The 24,042-nt window shown below is 44.2% G+C and overlaps 3 protein-coding genes across 7 annotated transcripts in view; 2 read left to right on the top strand and 1 right to left on the bottom strand.

Annotated features, from left to right (window-relative positions):
• Window positions 1–263: 263 nt before the first annotated feature.
• Window positions 264–24,042, top strand: part of LOC307110130 (uncharacterized protein) — a gene marked incomplete at its 5' end in the record, with an annotated part of 46,998 nt that continues 23,219 nt past the window's right edge. The window contains one exon of the mRNA XM_079789171.1: window positions 264–1,214. Within this exon, the coding sequence (XP_079645297.1) occupies window positions 264–1,214 (951 nt within the window). The remainder of the gene's footprint in view (window positions 1,215–24,042) is intronic.
• On the top strand, window positions 9,224–10,562 carry LOC307109546 (olfactory receptor 52I2-like; the record flags this gene model as incomplete). The annotated part of the gene is made up of 1 exon (XM_079788358.1): window positions 9,224–10,562. The coding sequence occupies one exon, from the start codon at window positions 9,224–9,226 to the stop codon at window positions 10,196–10,198; it is 975 nt and encodes a 324-aa protein (XP_079644484.1). The 3' UTR covers window positions 10,199–10,562.
• On the bottom strand, window positions 12,526–23,595 carry TRIM68 (tripartite motif containing 68). Of its 5 annotated transcripts, XM_079788344.1 has the most exons (8): window positions 22,890–22,910; window positions 20,683–20,826; window positions 20,010–20,492; window positions 18,315–18,410; window positions 17,294–17,551; window positions 16,944–16,966; window positions 16,358–16,458; window positions 12,527–16,156 (listed from the first exon to the last, which is right to left on the bottom strand). In XM_079788344.1, exons 3-8 carry the CDS (start codon window positions 20,433–20,435, stop codon window positions 15,606–15,608), a joined length of 1,455 nt encoding a protein of 484 aa, XP_079644470.1. In that variant the 5' UTR covers window positions 20,436–20,492; window positions 20,683–20,826; window positions 22,890–22,910; the 3' UTR covers window positions 12,527–15,605. The 5 variants fall into 5 exon arrangements, with proteins under 5 accessions (XP_079644473.1, XP_079644470.1, XP_079644469.1 ...); XM_079788343.1 differs by lacking the exon at window positions 20,683–20,826 and having other exon boundaries at window positions 22,890–23,595; XM_079788346.1 differs by lacking the exon at window positions 20,683–20,826 and having other exon boundaries at window positions 22,779–23,061.

Genomic DNA, 24,042 nt, shown 5'->3' with positions numbered 1-24,042 from the left:
CAAAAAGATGCTCAGACATGTCATCAAATATGTATTTTGGCCTGTGCTTGGTAAATTTGTGAGTACTGTAATAACAATAATATGATACCTGCACTGTGACATTTTATAATTTCATCTGAGAAAGAAGTTTATAGCATCTTATCAATGATCCTATTCCTTATTATAGGACTTAAGAATAAAATCCTCTTGTCTTTTATTTCTAGAAAAAAAAAAGTTCTACTGCATTTTGGGGCCTAAGTGAGAAGGTTCATTTATGAATAGCTATGCTCACTTTTCATAATGTCTGCTCGGTACCCAGCTCCTTCCAGCTCACTGGCATCCCAGGGCTGGAGTCCCTGCACATCTGGCTCTCCATCCCCTTTGGCTCCATGTACCTGGTGGCCGTGGTGGGGAATATCACCATTCTGGCTGTGGTGAGAGTAGAGCGCAGCCTGCACCAGCCCATGTACTTCTTCCTGTGCATGCTGGCTGTCATTGACCTGGTTCTCTCCACTTCCACCATGCCCAAACTGCTGGGAATCTTCTGGTTTGGTGCTGGTGACATTGGTCTGGATGCCTGCTTGACCCAAATGTTTCTCATTCACTGCTTTGCCACGGTCGAGTCAGGCATTTTTCTTGCTATGGCTTTTGACCGCTATGTAGCCATCTGTGACCCACTGCGTCATACCACAGTGCTCACTCATACTATGGTGGGACGTTTGGGACTGGCTGCCCTCCTCCGGGGTATACTCTACATTGGACCTCTGCCTATGATGATCCGCTTGCAGCTGCCCCTATACAAAGCCCGTGTTATCATGCACTCCTACTGTGAGCACATGGCTGTGGTCACCTTGGCGTGTGGTGACAGCAGGATCAATAATGTCTATGGGCTGAGCATTGGCTTTCTGGTGTTGATCTTGGACTCAATGGCCATTGCTACCTCCTATGTGATGATTTTCAGAGCTGTGATGGGGCTGGCCACCCCTGAGGCCAGGCTTAAAACCCTGGGGACATGTGGTTCTCACATCTGTGCAATTCTGATCTTTTATGTTCCCATTGCTGTTTCCTCCCTCATTCATCGATTTGGTCACCAGGTGCCTCCTCCAATCCACACTCTGTTGGCCAACTTCTACCTCCTCATTCCTCCAATCCTCAATCCCATTGTCTATGCTGTCCGCACTAAGCAGATCCGAGAGCGGCTTCTTCAAATCCTGAAGATACAAACTAAGATCAGATGACTTCCCCTTCCCCCTCTCTCAAATAAGTGCATGTGTTAAATATGGGCAGCCTTCCAAATGGGAACTTCAAGAAGTCTGAGATGCTAGGCCCAGTGGTCTCCAGCTTTAATAATTCTAAAAGAATGCGAAGAAAGAATGTACCGCTCTGAATTCTAAGAGGAAAAGGTATTTGTTTAATAACTATAGGATATTTGAGATGTGGAAGGTAAAACAAGGTCAGTATCAGTAACAGAAATACCAACTAATGTTTACTCAGCAATTACATATCGTGTAATTCTTACAAACATCCTGACATCTTATGAGGTAGGTAGTATTCACATTTGACACATGAGGAAATAGGATAGGATACTCTTACTTTATAAACTGCACACAAAGTTTAAGCTGCCTGGATCAAATGGTTCGATTGGAGTTTATAATATATTGTGGTGTTATATAATACTCTCTACTCTGTTTTCTGTGTATGTTTTAATAAAGTCCTAAAAATCTGAGGTCAGCCTAGCCAGTGTGGCTCAGTGGTTGAACATTGACCTATTAGCCAGGAAGTCACAGTTAGATTCCCAGACAGGGCATATGCCTGAATTGCAGGCTTGATCTCAGTGGGGAGCGTGCAGGAGGCAGTTGATCAATGATTCTCTCTCATCATTGATGTTTCTTTTTTCCTCTCCCTCCTTTTTCCTCTGAAATAAATAATATATATATATATATATATAAATAAATAAATATCTGAGGTCATTTCATTAAAATGGTCTGAGCTACAAGAAAAGAATTTTCTGCCAAAACCGGTTTGGCTCAGTGGATAGAGCGTCGGCCTGCGGACTGAAGGGTCCCGGGTTCGATTCCGGTCAAGGGCATGTACCTTGGTTGCGGGCACATCCCCGGTAGGGGGTGTGCAGGAGGCAGTTGGTCGATGTTTCTCTCTCATCGATGTTTCTAGCTTTCTATCCCTCTCCCTTCCTCTCAGTAAAAAATCAATAAAATATATTTTAAAAAAAAGAAAAAAGAAAAGCATTTTCTGATTTAAGCTTTTAATAATCAAGATGCTGCTAAAGATGCATGTACTAATAAAGCATGAAATATTCTAGAAAAAAACACTGACCTATATGCCTGATTGGTATGGGGAATTCCACTCATGAAAGAATGTGGCCTGGGAAAAAATATCAGCTCAATGAAGGAAATGAGACAAAATGACCACATTGCTCTCGCATTTTCTCTGCAGGCCTAATCCCATTGAGTGGCCTGAAACTTGTGAGGGCTCCATGGAAAGAAACACCTTCTCCTTCTCACAGAAAAACTCCTTAATCCCTGGGTCCATCCACCTGTAGGATCCCTGATCATAATGTGCTTTTGTGAATGGGTCACAGTAAGATAAAGTTATGAATTCTAGCATTTATAGGAACATTGGCTTTACCTTCCAGGTAGAAAATGGATAATACATATAAAGCACTGAGCTACTTAAGTTCTATGAATTGAAAATTACTAACGTGATTCTTATAACTACACTGAAAGGGCAGACATTACTCTCCCCAAATTTCAGATGAAACTGACATTCCCAGAAGTGGTAAAACAATTAATTGCCCGAGGTAACTCAGTTTATAAGAGGTAAAAATTAGCCTTAAAAAAAACAAACTCTAGAGCTTCTACTCTTTCTCTGATCCTGTGCATTTAATATTTCCAACACAGCAGACATTAGCTGTACCCCTATTCCCGAAACTGGGAGTGCACAGATCAACAAAGCAATCTCCTCTCAGTGTTCCCTTCCCAGAGGGATGACAAAGGGTAGAGCTGGATTCATTACAAGTCTTATTACAAACTCCATAACACATTAAACAAAACAGGCAAGAAGACGTTGCAATTATTGGGCTTCGGGTATGCAAAACACTATCATTGGGCATGATACAAAAGGAGGTAGTCAAGTGCAAAGGAAAGACCACTACATAACCACAAAAGTGACTTCTGATTTTGCTTTGGGTATTCCAGTTACTTGCCCCACGACTGGGATATCCAAAATGTATGATCACTTAGGGTTCCAATTATATTCACACTAGAGGCCCGCTGCACGAAATTTGTGCTTGGGGGAGGAGAGGCGGTGTGTGTGTGTGTGTGTGTGTGTGTGTGTGTGTGTGTGTGTGTGTCCCTCAGCCCAGCCTGCACGCTTTCCAATCTGGGACCCCTTGAGGGATGTCTGACTGCCCGGGCAGTCGGACATCCCTCTTAAAATCCAGGACTGCTGGCTCCCAACCTCTCGCCTGCCTGCCTTCCTGATTGCCCCTAACCGCTTCTGCCTGCTAGCCTGATAACCCCCTAACCACTCCCCTGCCAGCCTGATCGAAGCCTAACTGCTCCCCTGCTGGCCCGATTGCCCCTAACTGCTCTCCCCTACCGGCCTGGTCACCCCTAACTGCCCTCCCCTGCTGGCCTGGTCGCCCCTAACTGTCTTCCCCTGCAGGTCTGGGTCTCCCCCAACTGCTCTCCCCTGCAGATCTTGTCCCTCCCAATTGCCCTCCTCTGCTGGCCTGGTCACCCCCAACTGCCCTCCCCTGCTGGCCTGGTTGCCCTTAACTGCCCTCCCCTGCAGGCCTGGTCCCTCACAACTGCCCTCCCTTGCCAGCCTGGTTGCCCCTAACTGCCCTCCCCTGCAGGCCTGATCATCCCAACTGCCCTACCATGCAGGCCTGGTCGCCCCCAACTGCCCTCCCCTGCTGGCCTGATCGCCTACAACTGCTCTCCCCTGCTGGTCATCTTGTGGTGGCCATCTTGTGTCCACATGGGGGCAGCCATCTTGTGTGTTAGAGTGATGGTCAATTTGCATATTACCTCTTAATTATATAAGATTTCTTCTAATACCTCTAATTTTCATTTCATCATTCCATCATGGTATTTAGCTTTCCTGAACCTGATGTCTGAAATCAATAAAAAAGAAAATAAACATTAAAAAAAAGAAACCATGAAACAGATGTAACAGAAGTCATAATTTTAAAATATAATCAACATTAAGACTAAAATATAAGTAAAATTTAATGGGATGCAATGTGAACAAATATTATAACAAAAATACATTCACTTTCTCATTTTTTAGTGCTGCTTTTCATTCAAATATAAAATAAATATGAGAAACAGATACATTTGAAAAGTCAAATTAAATGCTCACTTAAATGTTGTTTGTATTTATTGGTTAGCTTTCTAGCAATGGATACCTTAAGGAAGGATGCATGTAGGGAGTTGGAAGTAAAGAGTCTCATGACAGAAAGCCAAAGATCGTAAGAAATTGATGTGTCTCTATCTAAATCCTGACCTCAAGAGACTTGTTACACTGGCCCAACTCTAAGGAGAATTATTCTGCTGAATGGAAAATTTGGCTGTCTTCTATAATAAAGAGACACTTTTTCTGAAGAAGTAACTGAAATCTTGCAGACTGTTTTCATTGGGTGGTATTGCGGCTGGATTCTCGTGGCACGAAGTGAAATTCTTCCCTTGGGACCTAATGAAAAGCAGCTCAAGCGAAAAGGGCTGTGTGATTGAAAGTGGATGTGTGTCAACACTTACTTGCATGCACGCTTATATACAAATGCGAACACACCTACAGACAAGCCTGACACTGGTCCTTATGCCTAGGTGGCATGTTCAAATAAAGCTTTGGCCTAGTGAGTTGTAGATTTAATCTTTCTTATTATATTCTAAAGGGTGGGAAATCAAAGATGTTGAAAGCTCTTGCTTCTATATAGAATACCTTTTCTCTGTATCATTATTCTGTTACCTTGAGTCGTCACCCTTTTGGGAATGCTTCTTCTTCCTCTTGAAACCCTTCTGCCATGGTACTGGGTGTGGTGAGTTTAAGGCCACACCCTGTTCATGAGGATCCACTCCTGCCATTAATGTCTTAACAGGAGGCAGGTTGAATCCCAGGGGGAAGTGGTCCATCTGTCCTATTGGCACTGTCACAGTTTAGCCTCACACAATGCTGGGGCTATTTGGGTGGCACCTCCTTTGCCTTCTTCATCTGATTGCCCACTTTTCCTATCAATATTCCACATTGTTGTTATTTATGCTTATGCTCTGGCCTGTTCTCTGAATTATCCTATAGGCAACAGAAACTCACAGGCCAAAGAATTTAAACATTTAAGTACAGCAGTTTTGGGGACTAGTTCTCTCACAGGTTTGAAGACTGGACCTTCTAATAGATGATAAGCCTAGTAAATTGGACTTCAATCACCCACCTCCATTTTTAGGAATGTGATGGGTCAGGTTGAGGAAGGCATGAAGCACTCCCCTGCCCCCCAAAAGGAAGCAAAGGTCTCTCACCAATCACCATCACTAGTAAGTATGTCTCCCCTGAGGACCTGGGGCACTGGGAGCAGGTAGCATCAACTCCTGATTTTTCATATTTCCATGTGTCTCTATATCCTTTGCCATTAAAAAATTAATTTTATATCTTATGCTTGTTGGCTTCTTTCTCTTCACTTTATTTCTGCACTGTGATGGTGCCCAGGCAGAAGTCATGACTTTTAAAATATGAACCATGCACCTCGTTTATTTTCATTCTTTTTCAAGTACTTACCCTACCCTCTGCCTTCTCTGGTTTATTCTCTGTTTGGAGAATATTTTGTCTTTTCATATCTTTGCCCTTCCCTTAGTTTGAAAAGCTTATCTTCCTTGATTCCCTTACACTCTATTTTTATTTTTTCAAATAGGACTTTATAATAGAGAGTCATGAGAAATATTGAAACAGTGAAGCCCACCTCAAGCCCCCAGGCAGAACTGAGGAACTGAACTGAACAATGGAGTGGACTTTGAGAGATTATGTATACTATCAGTGTGAAGAGTTCTACATCAATGAAATGAATTATGATTGCTAGAATTTGAATCCTGACTCTGGCTTGCTAGCTTTGTGACCTTCTCTGTCCCTCAATTTCATCTACAAAATGAAGATGTAATAATGGCAGCTACTTTAGAGGGTTATGACAATTGAATGAGATCATCTTTGGGAAAATCCTTCAGCAAGGTGCTTGGCACATATCAGGCTTTCACAAATCTAATCTAGGCGTTTTCTTTTCTTTTCAGAATGCACTCTACATTCTTCTCACTCTAAGGTACCCTGTGAGGACTTGAAGAAACAAAGATTCCTTATCCACTAAGCATCTGCCTCCTCCTGCAAACTGGAAAACCTTAGGGGCCAGAGCACAGAGAAAAGCCAGTCTCTGGAGGAGTTACAGTGTTTGGCTGATGGGCAAAGGCCAAGGGGACCTGGAGTGTCCAGAGAAAAAGCAGGATGATAGAGAACCTAAAGAGGAAAGAAGGATCCCAGTGGGACATCTTTGAAAGTGGCAATACTTCTCACCATGACTCTCTGTTGTTCATATTTGATCTTAAGCTGCTCTTTCAGCTCCCCCTGAAGGATCCTGTATAAATCTCCATTCTTTAGAGTAAGAGACATGTGGACACATCAGAGGATGTTGAATAGAGAAAACTCCAGGGATGTAGGTAATTGACCTGGGACTGGGTGTTGGGCTGATGAGTCTGAAAGCCAGGGTCACCCTAGAAAGGAGAGATAAGCCTTCCACTCCATTTAAAGGTCTGGGCAAGTTGGGTGGGTACTTCTGATGTCAGGATCACCTTCTGGAAATGATGAGAGGATGGGAGAGAGGGAGAGAGCAGGGAACACATGACTACCTTGGTTCAAAGCTGAGAGAGAAAGGGGTAAGTTCCACCATGGTATAATGGAGAGACAGTTTTCAAAGACCACAGGAGTTATAAGGAAAGAAACAGAGCAGTAGGCCTGATTGGGAGCATCTTTATTTGGTTGTAGAGGGGAGGCATAGGGTTATTATAAACACAAAGGCTCCATAATATACATTACTGCCTTTACTTTTAAACAATTTTAATTTAGATTGTGTATTTCCCATCCCTTAAATAAGAATGAAAAATCCTCACATCTCCTACGATTCATTTCTTGGAGTTAAGTGACTTATCTAAGCTTTTCTTCAGTGATTGGCCCTCCAGGTTTTTATGTGAATGTCATGGCAGGGCTGAAGGCAGAGGCTGGTTCTGTGTTGGAAGTGTCTTAAGAGAGCTCTTGATCAGAGCTTTCTGAAGACCATCTTAACAACCAGGAAGCAACTGTGTCTGTATCTTGCTCTGGGTAGTGGTCATGTGGGTGTGTTTGTGTGTTCTCTTTATAAAACATTATAAAGGTGCATACCTGAGATTTGTGCATTTTACAGTATGTAAAATAAAAAAAAACAAAAAATAAAGCAGTAGGCAGTAATGGGAAATGTTTTGGATAGGTCAGGTAAAATAAAAAAATGAGAAGAAATCATTAGATTGGCAACTGGGCATAGATGGAGATCACTGTTGATCTTAGAAGAAACTTTTCAGTAACAATAGATTGAAGAGTGAAATAAAAAAAAATATGATCAACAAACCAAATGTCCTGTCATTTAAAAAGACTAATAAAATATATGAACCTCTTAGCAGAATTAATTCAGAAGAAAGAAAAATGTGGAAAATAAAAGCCTCGAAGAAATGAAAAATATGACCAGCTAGAAGTTGCCAGAGTGCGGAGAGGAGGGATGAGCAGTGCACAGAAGAAAGGTAGATTTGTACAGGATATATATCAAAAAGCTTTCCGTTGTCTTCTCATGATCTATCACTGAAGATGTCTCATTCAGTGACTATACACATCAAGGTTTTTTGTTTTTGTTTTGTTTAGTTAAATATATTTTTATTAATTTCAGAGAGGAAGGGAGGAGAGATAGAAACATCAATGATGAGAGAGAATCATTGACTGGCTGCCTCCTACACTGGGGATCGAGCCCACAACCCGGGCATGTGCCCCTGACCGGAATCAAACCCGGAACACCTCAGTCCGCAGGCCGACACTCGATCCACCGAGTCAAATCAGCCAGGGCTCATCAAGGTTCTTTTAATATGACCATGAAGCAGAGCTTATTATTTTATTCAGTCTGTTCCATTATAAGGCATCTCTTACGTTTAGGCTTTGTTGTTGTTAGTGGTTGTTTATCTGGTTCAATAAAGACCATGGTTTGCAATCATATCCCCAAAACTCTAAATAATAAAGCTTTTTTTTTTGTACTTTGCAATGTCTTTATAGCTTATCAGAAAGAGTTATTTATACAGAAGAATCATAAAAACCTATTGGGGTCATCTATAAAGGAGCCCTAAAGTTTTATTTGCAGCTATTTAATCTATTAAATGAGCCTAGCTCAATGAGGAAATCCAGGCTGAAGTAAAGAAAAGGTAAGGATTATAAATACTTCCAGACAGTTTATTATCTCCTATGAAAAATTATGTTGTTCCCTAATGACCTTATTTTCATGAATTCAACAATTCATTTTTTTTAACCAGAAGGATGCTGCATTCATCTTTTGTCTAGCACTATACTGGGGATACAAAATATGATATGTTCAATATCAGGAAGTTCATTGTTTCATTCAAAAATATTAAATATTAGGAACTGAACATATAAAGATAAAAGAAAAACTCTTTCTTCTGATTTCTCATTCATTCATCTGTTTGCTATAATGAGCACACATATCTTCTTTCAATGGACTTGCACACCACAGCCATGTGTCACAAACTTGGTATAAGGTATAAGTCCATGACCAAGACACATATGATTGAATGCAATAAAGTCAAGGGTAGAGCATTGGAATTGTTAATTTAGGTCCCTCAGAGGTCAGCATGTGAGATTCCATGAAAGCTCAGAAGGTACATAATTTAGCTTTGACATAGAATGGTAGAGGAAATAGAGCAGAAGAGACTTCCAAAGGAGGTAACCGTAAGCCGATCTTTGAACAATGAATAATGAGGCAAAGAATAATGAGGTGAATGGGAAGTGGGGCAGGATAACTTTGTCAGATGTAAGTTTTCTAGTTCTGAACAGACAATACCACCAGGCTTTCCTAACACCACACCTGGGAATAAATCTCACAGGATTGCATCCTTTTCTTACATCATTTTATGCATTAACAGGAAAAGTCTCATCTGTGATGCTGGGGACACCCTACAACCACACAATGGAAACCCCTGCCACCTTCTTCCTTGTGGGTATCCCAGGTTTGCAGTCTTCACATCTTTGGCTGGCTATCTCAATGAGTGCCATGTATATCATAGCTCTGTTAGGAAACACCCTCATCTTGACCATAATCTGGATGGATTCCACTCTACATGAGCCCATGTTCTGCTTCCTCTGTGTTCTGGCTGCTGTGGACATTGTTATGGCATCCTCTGTCGTGCCCAAAATGGTGAGCATCTTCTCCTCAGGAGGCAGTCCCATCAGCTTTAATGCTTGTTTCACTCAGATGTATTTTGTCCATGTAACCACAGCTATGGAGACAGGGCTGCTGCTGGTCATGGCTTTTGACCGCTATGTAGCCATCTGTAAGCCTCTACACTACAAGAGTATTCTCACGCCTCAAGTGATGCTGGGAATGAATATGACCATCATCATCAGAGCTGTCATATTCATGACTCCATTAAGTTATATGGTGAGTCATCTACTTTTCTGTGGCTCCAATATTGTTCTCCATTCCTACTGTGAGCACATGGCTGTGGCCAAGTTAGCATGCACAGACACCATGTCCAGTAGTCTTTATAGTCTAATTGGTTCTTCCATTATTGTGGGCTCCGATGTGGCTTTCATTGCTGCTTCTTATACCCTGATTCTCCAGGCAGTCTTCAATCTCTCCTCAAAGAATGCTCAGTTGAAAGCCTTAAGCACGTGTGGCTCCCACGTGGTGGTTATGGCTCTGTACTACCTCCCTGGGATGGCATCCATCTATGTGGCCTGGCTAGGGCAGGACATAGTGCCTTTGCACACCCAAGTGCTGCTAGCTGACTTATATGTGGTCATCCCACCTGCTTTAAACCCCATTATCTATGGTCTGAGGACCAAACAAATACGGGAGCAAATATGGAGTTTGCTGATGCACTGTATCTTTGACCACTCCAACCTGGGTTCATGAACACAGTCTATTCAGGTCTTGAGCATTCAAGCCTACTTCAAAGAGTATGTCTTAGAGATATGAGGAGATTGTTTGTTTCATCTGGTGAAAAAGGAGTTCTAAGATGAAACTGTGAAGAATATCCTTGTGTAACTTTTCAATTTCTAGCAAGAATGTGAATAAAATGGTTAATTTTTTTGACAACATGTTCAATGGTTTCAACTAGTATCTGAATTAGAGACAAATTTGGGCAGGAAAATACATTTTGGGTTTTTCTTTCCTTAGCTTCTGACCTATATTTTCAACTTAATATCCTACCAGTACCTCTGCAAAAGAAACCAACTGTTTGGCTTCCCCACATCTGGCTGATTTAATCAGAATTGTTCATTTCCTCATGTGATTATATGGAAGCAGCTATTAATATATGACTCTTGTCTTCTGGCCCATTAATGAATCCATTCAACTTGGGCCATGTGCTCACCCCTGGTCTAGAGTCCTTCTCCAATAAAAACGGATTCCAGTTTATCTCAAAAGATGTAAACTTGGGATCACTGATGGTGGCCATTTTTCTAACACATGAACTTGGAAAGAGAAATCTATTCCTTAGCAGAAGCACATCTATAAGATGGGATGAAGAAACTGAGTCTCTGGTTCTCTTGTTTCAATTCATTTTGGATACTTGAATATATACCTTTATTATTAAGTCCTGTAAGATCCTGCTATATCATTTTACTATATCCCCATTGTTAAGCTAGTTGGAGTCAGTGTATTAATTACAAGCTTTTTATTTTTAAGCAACAGAGGCCAAGGCAATGTGAGTTCGGTTTTGGACATCTTTCACTTTTCATCCTAGTCCTGCTTGTGTAACTTAACTGTAGACACAAAGGAGAGGAATCAAATATAAAAGGTCTTTCTTCTTTTGAATACCTCTCAGGTGTGCTCGGGGATGAAAAGGTTAATAGAAAACAATAGCAATATCAATAATGAAGCTGAAATGTCACTACTCTTCTCCAGCTCACCAGATACTTGTTTTTATATTTTACCTTTTCAGAAAGTCTTAAAGAGAATAATCTGTATAAACTTAAAAAAAAGGTTTCATATGTAGGAGTACATATATTTAACTCTGATACAATTGAAAATCTTAATAAAAGATAATTTCCTAATAGAGTTGAAATTATATCTGAATATTAATATCTCCTTTCTACTGATGAAAAAACCAATGATAATTTATAGAGGGTATTAAAATAAAGGATAGCACATAAGATTAACATGTTATACATATTTAAAATATATACCCAATAGATCTCTTTTTAAAAATTATTTGAATTTAGAGACAGAGGGAAGGAGGGAAAAACATTGTTTTGTTGTTCCATTTATTTATGCATTCATTGTTTTTTTCTTGTATCTTGTATGTATCCTAACTGGGGATGGAACCTACAACCTTGGTGTATTGGATGATGCTCTAACCCAGTGGTTGGCAAACTGCGGCTCGCAAGCCACATGCGGCTCTTTGGCCCCTTGAGTGTGGCTCTTCCACAAAATACCACGTGCGGGCGCGCACGGACAGTGCGATTGAAACTTCGTGGCTCATGCGCAGAAGTCAGTTTTCGGCTCTCAAAAGAAATTTCAATCGTTGTACTGTTGATATTTGGCTCTGTTGACTAATGAGTTTGCCGACCACTGCTCTAACCAACTGAGCCAGGCAGCCAGGGCTACACAATAGATTTCTAATTCAATAATTTGAGGTACTATTAGAACTGCAGTCTTATAATTATCATTCATGTGATAATTCTTCCAAACAGACATGCTATATTCATACCTTTTGCTAAAATCAGACTTGACTGTCTACTAGGATATATTCTGTTTCTGAATACCAGTGGAGCAGAAATCAGCCTCTAAAAATCTGATAATGCATTGAGCTCCCAGAGTAGTAAAAATAAATTCTCCGCCTCTTGCAACCCCATAATATAAAAACAAATCAAGATGAGGTGGTTAAGCATATTTGATAAGATTTCTATTTTGAAAAGTCACACTATTCTTTCTTCATAAGCAAACCAAAGAATTGACTAGTATCTGATGAAAAGCAACAAAGGCACAGTCTAGCTTGCACCTAAACCAGAAATGTCTTCACAGCATTTCCATTAGAAACCTACCCTGCAGCTTTGTCTCATTCCCGTTAATATTCCCTGAAACCGGGATCCACTGTTGGAACTCAACTCTTTATTGAACTGAATACTTTAGGAAGTGGACTGGTTCCCTCCCATGGCTATTCCCCAAACAGAAAATCCCGTGCTCTCCCCAATACATTCAGTCACAACTCCTACCCTATCACATGAAGCAGTGTGTGCTCATTTAACTAGTGCCTGTGATTCACAGCACTCTCAATGTTTGCTTTTAAGACATTACAACCAATCCTGCTTGAAAAAAAGGTAGACTATATTTCCTGTGGGTTGTAAACCCACCAATTTGCCCTCTGTCTCTTTCTTTTGCAGAACTCAAGCACTTCACCATTTTAGTAGCCTTTCCCTTCAAGGCTCAGGCACTGCACCCCTTGGTTTCTGTCAGTAAAATAAAAATAGGCAAATCTCATGCCTGAACCCTGCCTTGTGGTGAATTATCACATCAAATTGGAGGTTCCAGGGTAGTCATTTTCAGGGAATATGCAGGTACTCTACCCTTCACATGGCTATCTGCCTCTTCCCCTTCCAGAACACTTTTATAATTGTTCCTCAAATTAGTTTTTGAATAAGATTAGAACTAAACATCATCTAGTCTTTCATGACCCTTTGAGGCAAGGGGAGCTTATTTTTGCTTTCATTCTAGGAATAAGATTGAAAGTTCCCTCATTTGTTTATCAACACACACACACACACACACACACACACACACTCACTGCTAGACTGAGGGTACAATGGTGAACCAGACAAATAAGGTCTTGTCCTGTCTTCATGGGGTTCTTAGAAGAGAAGTGCACATAAATACCCTGAAGAAAAGGGTTTTTCATATGCTTAAAAACTCCCATCTTCTTGCCTGGTCTTAACTATCAGAAAATATGAAATGACGTGACATCACTTAACCTGTAATTCTTCTAACAAGCAATCATAGCTCCAAAATCACCTGATAAATGAAAAAAAGCACACACAAACAAAACCAAAACCAAAAACCCAAAGCCCCCAAATAGTACTTAACAAATTAAGCCATCCCACTTCTTAGTTCATACTAGGTTTGAATGAACTTATCAACTTTTCTCTGAACATTCAAGGATTGTCCTAATAAAACAATAGTAAAAGAACAATATTGACTTTTCCCCAGCCTCTTTTGCTAAGTGTCTATGGACATCTAATGGGAAGCACTTCCTACAGATCTATTTCTCAAGTCTATAAACAATTCCCCAGGCACTCTACCCTCCACATGGCTACTTGCCTACCTGCCTCTTCCCCTTCTGGACCACTTTCCTCCCCACAAAGACACACAGCCCCTCTACTTTAGGTCAGCTCAGCACTTTGCAAAGACCAGGTCTGTGACTTACTTACTAGTCCATTCCCCTTCTGCTAATGCTTAAGAAGTGACTTGGAAGCGTGGTGGGCAGAATGAGTTTATTTATTCATTTTGGCCTTTTTTACCTCTTTCATTTACTAACAATTAAAGTAGAAAGGCAGTTTTTGCTATTATTTATTACATTAATTAGGAATTACTTTGCCTCTGTCCATACATCACCTACTATCTTCTTTGCTGCTCATTCCTTCCCCAACATCATTACCTTCACATCTAAAGTACATCAGAAGTCGTGTCTTTAGTCATGGTGACGATATGTGATGTATATGTTGTAGCCTCTCGCAACAGGCAAAGCCATTTACTCTTCATGCTAGTCTTGCAGTTCATTTCTAGACGCAACCTTCCCACATCACACTCATAAGGCCTGCAGTGAGTTATTTTTGCCACACACAGCAATCCCTCATATGTCAATAGCACAGATACACAGTCTTAAGTTCCCCTTCACTATATTAAGCTCCCAAACTGGCTTTCTGTGCCTAGTGCTACTCTTTCTCTCACACTGCCTCCCATTTCTCCTTCTGCCACAGATTTAGAGAAGACAAAGGCAGGGAGAATGTTACGTAGTTACCAGAACGATTCAGACTCCCTTTGTGACACAAAAAGATCTAAACTTTAGCTCAACTAGCTTGTGGGCGAGTGAGTCTTTTTCCTGGGCATTCTGTTTTTCATTTTAAATTATCTCGTCTCTACCCTGTGGTCACAATCCCAATTCTAATCCAAACAAGAGACAAACGTACAACAGATACACAGTATGTTACAGTAGTCCAGAGTTTGCCCTGGTAGGGCCACGTTCTGTCTAAAGAGCTCCAGACTGTGAGGAGAGGCCCTGAGACAGAGGCCCTGCTGTAAGATGCTGGCCGAGAATGTGAGATAGGAAGGTAGCATGGGCAATATTCTCAACTTGCCTTCCTCTGTCCCTGAGAAAGGAACACAAGTATGGGATGGACCCAAGATCCTCACAACAACCCTGTGAGGTAGGAGAGTATACAGCCACTCCACCCATTTTTCCAGAGGCTGAGAAACCTTTCAATCGGGTGGGAAGTTTCAGACCCAAATGTAATGAATGACACGCAGACACGTGACCTGAGAAGCGAGTCTTGCCAATCTTGTTTCATTCAAATGTGAGAAATACGTTATAATCTCTACAATCTTCTTTCAATAGCTCTGTGAGAAATAACTTGCTCTATTAAGGCCATTTCAGTTTTCTCATCCATAAAGTGAAACTAAAAACAAGGCTCACAGGTTCTCTGATCCTGCCACTCAGCGAGAAGGGCAGAGCCAGGACACAGGTCTCCTTGGAGTCCGAGACAGTGGTGTGCCCAGCTCGTGCTGAGGGGGATGGCCACTGGAGTGGTCTGGACAATCTGCAATGAATGTCTCTAGTTTGCAGGTCAGAGAGCAGGGCTCAAACATTTGCTCATCGGCAGCAAACCTCAGGTGAGGCCTCCTCCAACTGGCCTCTCCAGAACAGCCAACTCTGGATGTGAGCAGGATTTTTTTGCCAACAGGTTTCCAGAAGGCTGGATCTACTTCATCGTCCTTCGTGACTGAGTTATGGCACCAACAGGGACTGAAAAAGAGGGGCCTGAGCTACAGAAAGGACAAGTCCTCCTTGTGAGAGTCACTCGGATCTTCACCATCAGCCCTGTCATGCCTCCCTCACAGGGACAATGCTCATGTGACTAAGCCTCACGTCCCTCACATGAGTGGTTTAGTGAGAGACGTGGGCTGAGGAGCAGCAGACCACTAGGCTAGGCAGAGGAATCCCAAATTCTAGGCTCAACTCAGTTTAAGGGAACCCTTGTCAGGGGCGGGGCCCTGCAAGACCCCCGGGCCCAGGTGAAATTCCGGGGCCTCTGGCTGATGGTGGGTCTCAGTCCTCTCCGTCCAGGGAGCAGATGGCCAGAGGGGCGGTGTTGTTGGCACCGATGCTGTAGCAAGGACTAAAGTAGGGCAGGAGGCGGCCAGGAAAGGGGTGGTGGGGGAAAGTGAAAATGTGGGAACCGTTGTCGGTCACGTTGTAGAAGGAGATGTCCTGGGCCTCATAATCCAGGAAGACACCCACCCGTCGGGGAGGGACTGGCAAAGGCAGGAGCGGGTATTCATCAGTGCCTGCCCGGTACTCATTGCCCTTCCTCAGCCTTATCACCCAGAAGCCATAGTTGGGGGATAAATAGACCACCTCCTTCCGGTCGACATCTTCTTTACACACTCCCAAGCCCCATTCAGACCTGTCTCCCACCTCCACCTCCCAGTAGTGCCGGCCTGAGGAGAGGCACTGGCTGCCCAGGACGATGTTATAGCGGTAGAATCTCTCAGGATTGTCGGGCAGTTTCTGGTTGGTGTCTCCATAGCGCACGCACTTTCTGTCTTCAGACACGATGAGGCGGGAATAAGCAGTGTCTGGATCAAGGCGCACATCAGCTAGGGACAAAGATCCTGGTTGGCAATGCTGGTACAGAGCGAGGGGCCATGGGCGAGGTCTCCCTGATAAATACAGCCCCGATTTCTCAGTGAAGGGTGGCAGTGGGGCTAGTTGGGGTATTCAGAAGACATCGAATCGTTTTATTTTTCTGGGCGGGGCCCCTCCCACTGCCCATCACAACCTCCCCCAGCACTCATTACCTGCATACGTCTTCAGGATCTCTCTCAGGCCCGGCACCCGGCAATCTGTCTTCAGTTCCAGGGAGACTGGTTCTGGCCGCTGGAAGCTCCAAGACTTGCTCCTAATAGAGGAGGGTCAAGGAGTCTTAGCTCAGCCACATGGACCTTCCCTTAGTACAGGGAAGAGGGGCTTGGCAGGGAGGTGCCATTCCCCAGCATCACCAGGCAAAGCTGTGATGCTTATTCGACTGAGAGGAAGGTTTGTGGCACAGACAGATCATTCACCTGACACGGGGAGAGGAACAGGTGTGCCACACTCAGAGCTTAGAGACTAATGGACACGTCTGTAGTGTTTTTCCCTCCTTGAGAGATCTATTTGAAACCACGTATTTTATAACTTTTCTGAGATTCTTATTGGTAACACTTGAAATGAATCTGACCAAATACAAAGAAGAAAGGTGAATAAAGCTTCTTTGGCCAATGCAAGGAAAGAGGGAGAAGATTATGGAGCAGCCCCTGGTTCTCTGCCGCATGGGTCTCTGCTCCTTCCCCACTTCTGGCCAGGCCCCTCCTGGGTCTGCCAGGGGCTCCAGGGATGGGAACGTACCTGTTTAAGACCTCCCGAATGCCCTAAAAGGAGAAAAAAGTGCAGCACATGAGTATCTGCTGTTCCTTGGAGGGACCAGACAGACATTGAGCGCTGGGAGGGGGTTTCTCTAAGGGCCAGGGAGGCGCAGAGCAAGGCTGGAGAGAAGGTGTGCAGAGGTGGAAGGGAGAAGCCTATGGGAGGGGAGGACAGGCTGAGCTGGACTGGCTGACTCTCAACAATCTGCCCAAAGGAGTAGGAATGCAGAGCTGCCTGAACACCGCCCCACCTACCTGCCTACAATGGGCCAGGTCATCCAACCAACCAGGGGCAGAAGTGCCGGGATGGGGGGTGGATACGGATGCACTCACCTGCAGCATCCAGCGGACAGGCCTCTGAGACCTCTCTTCCAGCTCTGCGATCAGCCGGCACAGGACCCGGCTCTGCTGGATGAGCGCATCGTGATTCAGCTCCAGTTTCTGTCTCGTCTCCCTCTCCTCCCGCTCCAGGCTGGCGAGAGCTGAGGCTGCCTCTGCCTCCAGCTGCTGACCTGGTGGCTTGTGCTTTAGTAATTGCCGATACTTCTCAAACTCCCACACGATACTCTGCTTTCGGGTTTCCACCTGTATCTGCACAGCCAGGATCAGAGAAAAGCACTGATATTGTTCATGCAAGGGCCACAGGGACTGTGCGTGTACACACACACACACACACACACACACACACACACACACACACACACACTCTCTGGAATGTTTTGGTACCAACTGTATGCCTGGCACTGTAGAGGCCAAGTTAAAGGCTACTATTTTTCTTATCTTCTGTTCTCACATGCTTCTGGGGCCCTATTACCTATCCTTATCCATTCCAGTAGGGCCCAGGATATTATTTTGGTACTATGTGCTCTAGACTATTTCCTATTTTCAGAATAGTATATGCTATTTTCAAAATAATGACCAGAGCATTACACTTGAGCCTCTAAGGCAGGTAACAACTACACTGGTAGATGTTTTTGCTTCTTACTGGTATTATCTCAGTTCACTATGTTGTTTTTGACTGGTTCAGTGTTACCTTCTGTTGATCTAAAGTTCTGATAGTTTGGTAGTTACAGCCTCAAATTTATTTCAGAGGCGATCTTCCAGTGTATGTGAGGTGTGCATGAGGACATATGAGGGCACTAGGCCAGAGGTTACCCTACATCACAATCAAGAAACTGGAATGAGAAGTACATGGCCTGCCTAGGGCTGCACAACCTGTGGAGGAAGCTGGCATGAGGATCCCTGGCTCTGACTTCAGTCCCCACATTCTGCTTATAGAGATGAGGAAGTCACCATGGCCAGCTCCAGGACATCACCGGAACCACCCAAACTCCTTCCCCAGGCGGCAACCTGCCTTCCAGGTGGCAGTTCGTTTCCTCTCACCAACTTCCAGCTTCCAGGCCTCTTCTTGCTCTTTCCTCAGGTGTTCCAAAGCCTCGTGGAGTTTCCACTGAAAGAGATAAAAACTTCAGCCGGCTTGATAATGAGGCTTGCTAGGTAATGGGGAAAAAAGTGTCCCTCAGGTGATGAGCCAGAATGAATGCTGGGAGCAAAGGGATGCCAAAGAGGGAATGGAATCCTGCCCACATGACATCCAAGGTAGCTCTCGTTCTGAGAATCATTTCAACTCCCACAGTCTCTAAGAAAATGTCTGTTTTCAAGCTTGCCAGAAGGCCTCCTTGGACTTCCTATCCATGCATCTTTTACTTATCTTCTACATTACCCTGGGGTCTCCTAAAATCTTCCTACTCAAAGTGTGGGCCAAGTGGGTCGACAGCATCAGCACCACCTGGAAGCTTGTTAGAAATGCAGAGTCTGGAGCCCCACCCCAGACCTCCTGAATTAGAATTAGAATTTTAGCAAGAATTTGGGGTGGTTCAAATGCTCATTAAAGGTAAGAAGCACTATCCTAGAACACTCATGCAAAAGATTACTAATGGAAAGCATACAGTATTCTGATGATGATATTAACCATTTTGTTAAAAAGTTACCAAGTGCCACACATACGCTTCAGTACTAAATATACATTCAGTACTCAACCCCTTGAGACTGGTATTATCCCCATTGTACAGATAAGAAAACTGATGCTGAGAGAGAGACATACTCAAAGCTATTCAGCTAGTAACTGGTTGAGCTGGGACTTAACATGCTTCTGTGATACTGCCTCTCTATTCTAATACTCAAAACAAAATGAGCAAGTAAATACTTTTAGTTTTATAGAAATTCTCACATAGAAAAACAGCTAATTCTGGGGATGTGTTTTACACTCTTACCTTCTAATCTCAACTTCCAGAAAGAAAATTAAGACCAATATTGCATCAGAGTCATTGGCATAATGATTCTGTAAAGATATGTCAACATGGACAACTGAGAGAAGTATAAGAAGCTGGAAGTTGATGAGGGTAGATTAAAAAAAAGGAATAGCAGGTGTGTCAGAGATTACTCCCCCTGCAGTCCCCCCAACCCCCCAAAAAAAGGCCTGAAAGAGGAGAAAGAAAACTGGCCCAAGAGCAAGACCTGAGTCGTATCATTTGATCTTCCTTTAACTAACTTAACGAAAAGTCAAACATAAATGTCTCGGCCATAGTCTTTTCCAGCTCTAAAACCAATTATTATGATCTCAAATTTCTAAGCCTTAGTTTTGTCTATAAAATGAGGGGGTTAAAGTGACTCACACAATGTCAAATGACTATTTGTGGCATTGCTAGGGGTTTGCAGTTTCTGGTAGCTGTAGCCTTGACTACCCCATACCACATTCATTCAAGGCACCAAGAGTTCCAGCTAAACGATACTGCGTCTCCTTCAAATTCTCAGTAAGGAAGCATCTTTGGGTTAGGCATTGAGCCATGTTGGGGTTGGGGATGGGGCATGGAAGTGGGAGGGAAGGAAGTCAAAGGAGGTCATAGATGCAAGGAGAGATGTGGCTCACTGAATCAGGTCCCACGGCTCTGTGGACATGAGGACCAAAGGAATCAGTTCTCATTTGATCTCTGGGGCCGCTGGTCAAGTTCCTAATTTAGACATAGCCAAGTGAGAGGCAGCCTCCCACCTTGTACTCCCAGGCGACATCCTCCATGGGCACGACGCTGTGGGCCTCATGCTCAGAGGACCGGCTGCAGGTCTCGCATGTGATCAGGCCATCCTCTTTGCAGAACATCTTTAGCTGTTCTCCATGGAGCTCACACACATCACCCTTCAGCCCCATTCCTGGGTGCAGGCCTAGCAGGCAGACTTTTTCTACCACGTTGGCCAGCTGCCAATTAGGCCTCAGGTTCCCTGGTTGGACAGGAGTCCGGCAGAGGGGACATGTGTAACCCCAGTTCTGGGATTCCCCTGGGACCTCCCAGAGTCCAGCGAGACAGCTGTGGCAGAAGCTGTGGCCACAGTCAATGCTCACAGGCTCCCTCAGGTAGGCCATGCAGATGGGACAGGCCAGTTCCTCCACGACGGCTTCCACCAGTGCTGCCGGATCCATGGCTCCTTTTCACACCCTCCTCGGAACATGAACAAAACCAGGCGGAGGTGCTGAAGGCTGAGAAGAAGAAAAGAAAAACAAATAAGAGGAAAACGTAACAGAGGAACAAAGGGATCCATAAATGGGATAATTCATGTGTGGAAAAAAAACAAGTTTCTCCTTTCAATCCTTCCTCAGTCCTTTATTGACCCTGTTTAATAAGCACTGGCCTTCCCAACTGAAGTTCTGATTGGGCCACATTACTCACACCACAGAGGGCCATCTGGGGATGCTGGAGCAAGCGAATGATGGGAATTCTCACTTTCCATTCATTCAGTCATCTCTGAACCTCCTCTGGGGTCATGAGACCCACCTCAATCATGATCTCCAAATCAGCATTATTCCTCTGGAACTTGGACGAGGTCACAAAAATGGGATGTTTCAGTACCTAAAATAAGGCCAGAAATACCCCTAGTCTCACCCTCTGGTATATTTATATGTATACTTATATACTTCAAGGGGCAAAAAGAGGCTGTGCCAGAAACCCATTGCCTACATGCTCAATTGGCAGATAAAAACGAAGGTCATCTGATGTTAATCAAACCCATACGATGAAGTCACTACCCAGCAAGAAACCTGAGATTTTTGCCAGGGCCACCTATGGGTATGTAACTTACACAGCCAATGGCATGCTCTTGGCACGGTTGGCAATATTTACTCGTTCACTTTGCAAGTTTGTGTTAGCAGCTAGAGTCTGTAAATGGAAGAGCCATGTTGGTCTTAGTCACTGCTGTACCCTCAGCACCTAAACAGTACCTGAAATGCAGTTACTACTGAATAAATATTTCTTAAATAAATAAACCAGCTAGACACAGGAAATAGTTCCTACACTCAATAAGCTTTTATAATTTGTTAGAAAATCGAGAGCATATGTTAATCATAATAGCAAGCACTCCTTGAGCCCTTACACTATCCTGAGCATTTTACATGGGCTAGTTTATTTCACAACCTTAAGGAGAAACCATTATTCTACTGTTCTCATTTGACAGATGTTTGGTCCTGGGCCCCACCATTCTATCTTGGGCAAATTACTAACCTCTCCAGCTTCAAGGTAGGATAAAAATTCGAGAGAGAGAGAAATCACTGTGGTTTCGAGTAGTCCAGGAAGTCTTCCCGGAGGTAAGGAAGCAGTAAGTAGATTTTGCAGGACTCGCTGTTAAAGGCGAGCAGGAGGTCCAGCCTTCTCAATGGCCTCCCTGTCTCCTGCTTCCCTTCCCCCCTGCCCCCCACTAACACTACCAAACTGTGGGATCTAGTATCCTAAAACCTAGTTTTATGAAATCACTAGCCCACTGAAGAGCCTATCCTGGTTCCCCAGCACCCAGTCCAACAGGAAGCTCCTGTTCTTCATCCTTGAAACAGCTCCTGTGTCCAGTCAAGCAAAGAGAGAAACTTCCACACGTTCCTACAACCCCCTGCAGACGTTCCTGGTCATTTTACCCCACCTGGGTTCCCGCTGTTCTCCCAGCTTGAAATGATTTCTCCATGATCCTGTTCTTAACATCATTTGGCAGGTATGTGTTTATTGTCTTACTTGCCCACTGGAAGTTTCAAGAGGATAGTGACATCATCAATTTTGTTCACTCCTATATCCCCAAGACTAAGAACAATGCCTCCAATATTTTTTTAATATATAAGAATTAAATGCCAACTGTTGAGGTCCAGCTGATCCTAGGTTGGAAGTGGAAAAAGTGTCAACATCTTCATCTAAAACAGAGGGGCACTAAGAGCTACCACAACACAGGTTGAGATCTATGATTGAAAGCTACAAAGATCAACAGAATAATAATAAAAAAAATAGAATGGAAAACTGGCGGGAGGTAAAGAAAGAGCAAAATGATAAATCAAGAAATGCGGTGTAAGTATATTATTTAGATTTAGTAGTGTCTTAAGTTAAAAGCGATGGCCTCTGTAAAAAGGATTTAGAGGTGGGTAGCTATTACTCTTAGGATATAAAACCTGCTTCATTGTTTCCTTTGTTCTACATAAATTACTCCGACAAAACTTTATTAAACATTGAATTGCTCAGAAATTGCCTTTGGCAGGGCGGGGAGTCAGTCTGGGAAAGACCTTTGAAGGGAGGGGGCAGAGCCTGGAAAAGCCTTGCAAGGAGGGATCTGAGTGGGGTGAGGGGTGCGTGGAGGCGGCGATCTTCCGGGTTCGAGCGGAGGGGCGGGGGTGGTAAACCCTAGGCCCCAGGGCCGGGGCAGGGCCTCCGGGCGCGCGGGCAGGGCCCCAGAACAGAGGCAGTGAGGAGACTTCGCAGGACCTCTGACTTCAGAAGAGGCTCGGCTGTCGACCCACCTTCCCCCTTAGACCGCACCAGCGCCCCACGGCGACCGCGGAAAGTGGAGATGCCAGGTTCCCACGGCCGAGTGTCCGCACCGTCAGAAGCGGCTGGACCGCAGCACTTACCGCCCGTGGGCAGAAGGTCCCCGCGGCCGCCGGCTCCTCGGCCTCTCGCCGGCTCTTCGGCCCTTCGCCCGCCCTCAGGCCCCGCCCACAGGGCCGGAGCCAATGAGAGGCGGGCAAGGGCCCGGCGCCGGAATTCGTCCTGAGGCATCTTTGTGGAAGCAGCCAATCACAGTCAGGGATCAGGACAACCCTAGCCAATCAGAGGAGGGGACGGGGCCTCGGCACACCTCTGGGCATGCCTGTTTTTTCTCTGCTATCTCGATGTTGGCGTCCCTGTCCCCAGCTCAGAGCCCCTTAAAACTGTGAACGGGCCCAGGAGGCAGTCCCAGGACGAATCGAAGGGTGCGGCTCTGGGATGCGGGCGCCCAGGCTCTGTATTAGCAGAGGCCCAGTGGGTTCCCGGTCCCAGGAACCAGTGACGTCCATGACCAGCGGCTGTCCTGAGCGATGCTGTTCCTTCCGGGTGACGACACCTAATGCTGTTCATTTGCCAGTTTCCTGTGTTAAACTCACCAACCTGTGAGATCAGCCTTGCTTGGTTCAATGACGCGAGTTAGCGCAGGTCTGGGTACGTAGCTGAGCTCTGCAGTTTCCGGCAAGATAAGCGACCTCTCCTGGCTCCAGGCGGCGGATACTGGGTTCTTATAACCCCCCCTCCTGAGTATTTTAGCAGGCACAGTTCATCACTATTGCTGCAACACACCTTCAAGTTAGAAGCAGATACTGGGAGCTGCTGGAGTGAAAGTGAAATGGATCCTTGGTCACAAACTGTCATTAAAAAAAAAAATTAAATTAAAATAAAATTTTATTAAACAACTGATACCCCTCCTTCACCCAGACACAGACATACAGCTTCTAAAGGGAGTGAATTGGATTTTTCTTTGGACTCCCTGCACCTTGTCCTTTTCCTGATATTAATTAGGTGTTTACTGAATAAGCAGATAAAGGCACATCCAATCTACATGGAAAATAAGGAAATCCTCCAATTGAAGCTCATTTCCATTTTTTTTGGATTTAAACTCTTTGGGTCCTCAGGCCAATGTCAGGACCCAGGACATGGTTGAAATTCTGAAGGGTGAGGCCCAGAAAATTCCTGAAACAAATGGGGGAGCAACAAAAGAAGAAAAGAGGTAACTGAGGTCTGAGCTGGACC

This window comes from Cnephaeus nilssonii (assembly GCF_951640355.1).
Source record: "Cnephaeus nilssonii genome assembly, chromosome: 13".
NCBI classification, from domain to species: Eukaryota; Metazoa; Chordata; class Mammalia; order Chiroptera; family Vespertilionidae; genus Cnephaeus; species Cnephaeus nilssonii.
The sequence above is the reverse complement of the archived record's forward strand: the minus strand, read 5'-3'. Positions and strand labels throughout refer to the sequence as shown.

What these genes read in the sequence shown, in the direction of transcription:
- TRIM68 (XM_079788343.1), bottom strand. Translation starts at nt 20,435, where the DNA reads ATGGATCCGGCAGCACTGGTGGAAGCCGTCGTGGAGGAACTGGCCTGT. An exon ending in ATTCGGGAGGTCTTAAACAG is followed by an intron (nt 16,459 to 16,943) that starts GTACGTTCCCAT and finishes CTCCTCTATTAG; the next exon opens with GAGCAAGTCTTGGAGCTTCC. An exon ending in GATCCTGAAGACGTATGCAG is followed by an intron (nt 16,157 to 16,357) that starts GTAATGAGTGCT and finishes CTTTGTCCCTAG; the next exon opens with CTGATGTGCGCCTTGATCCA.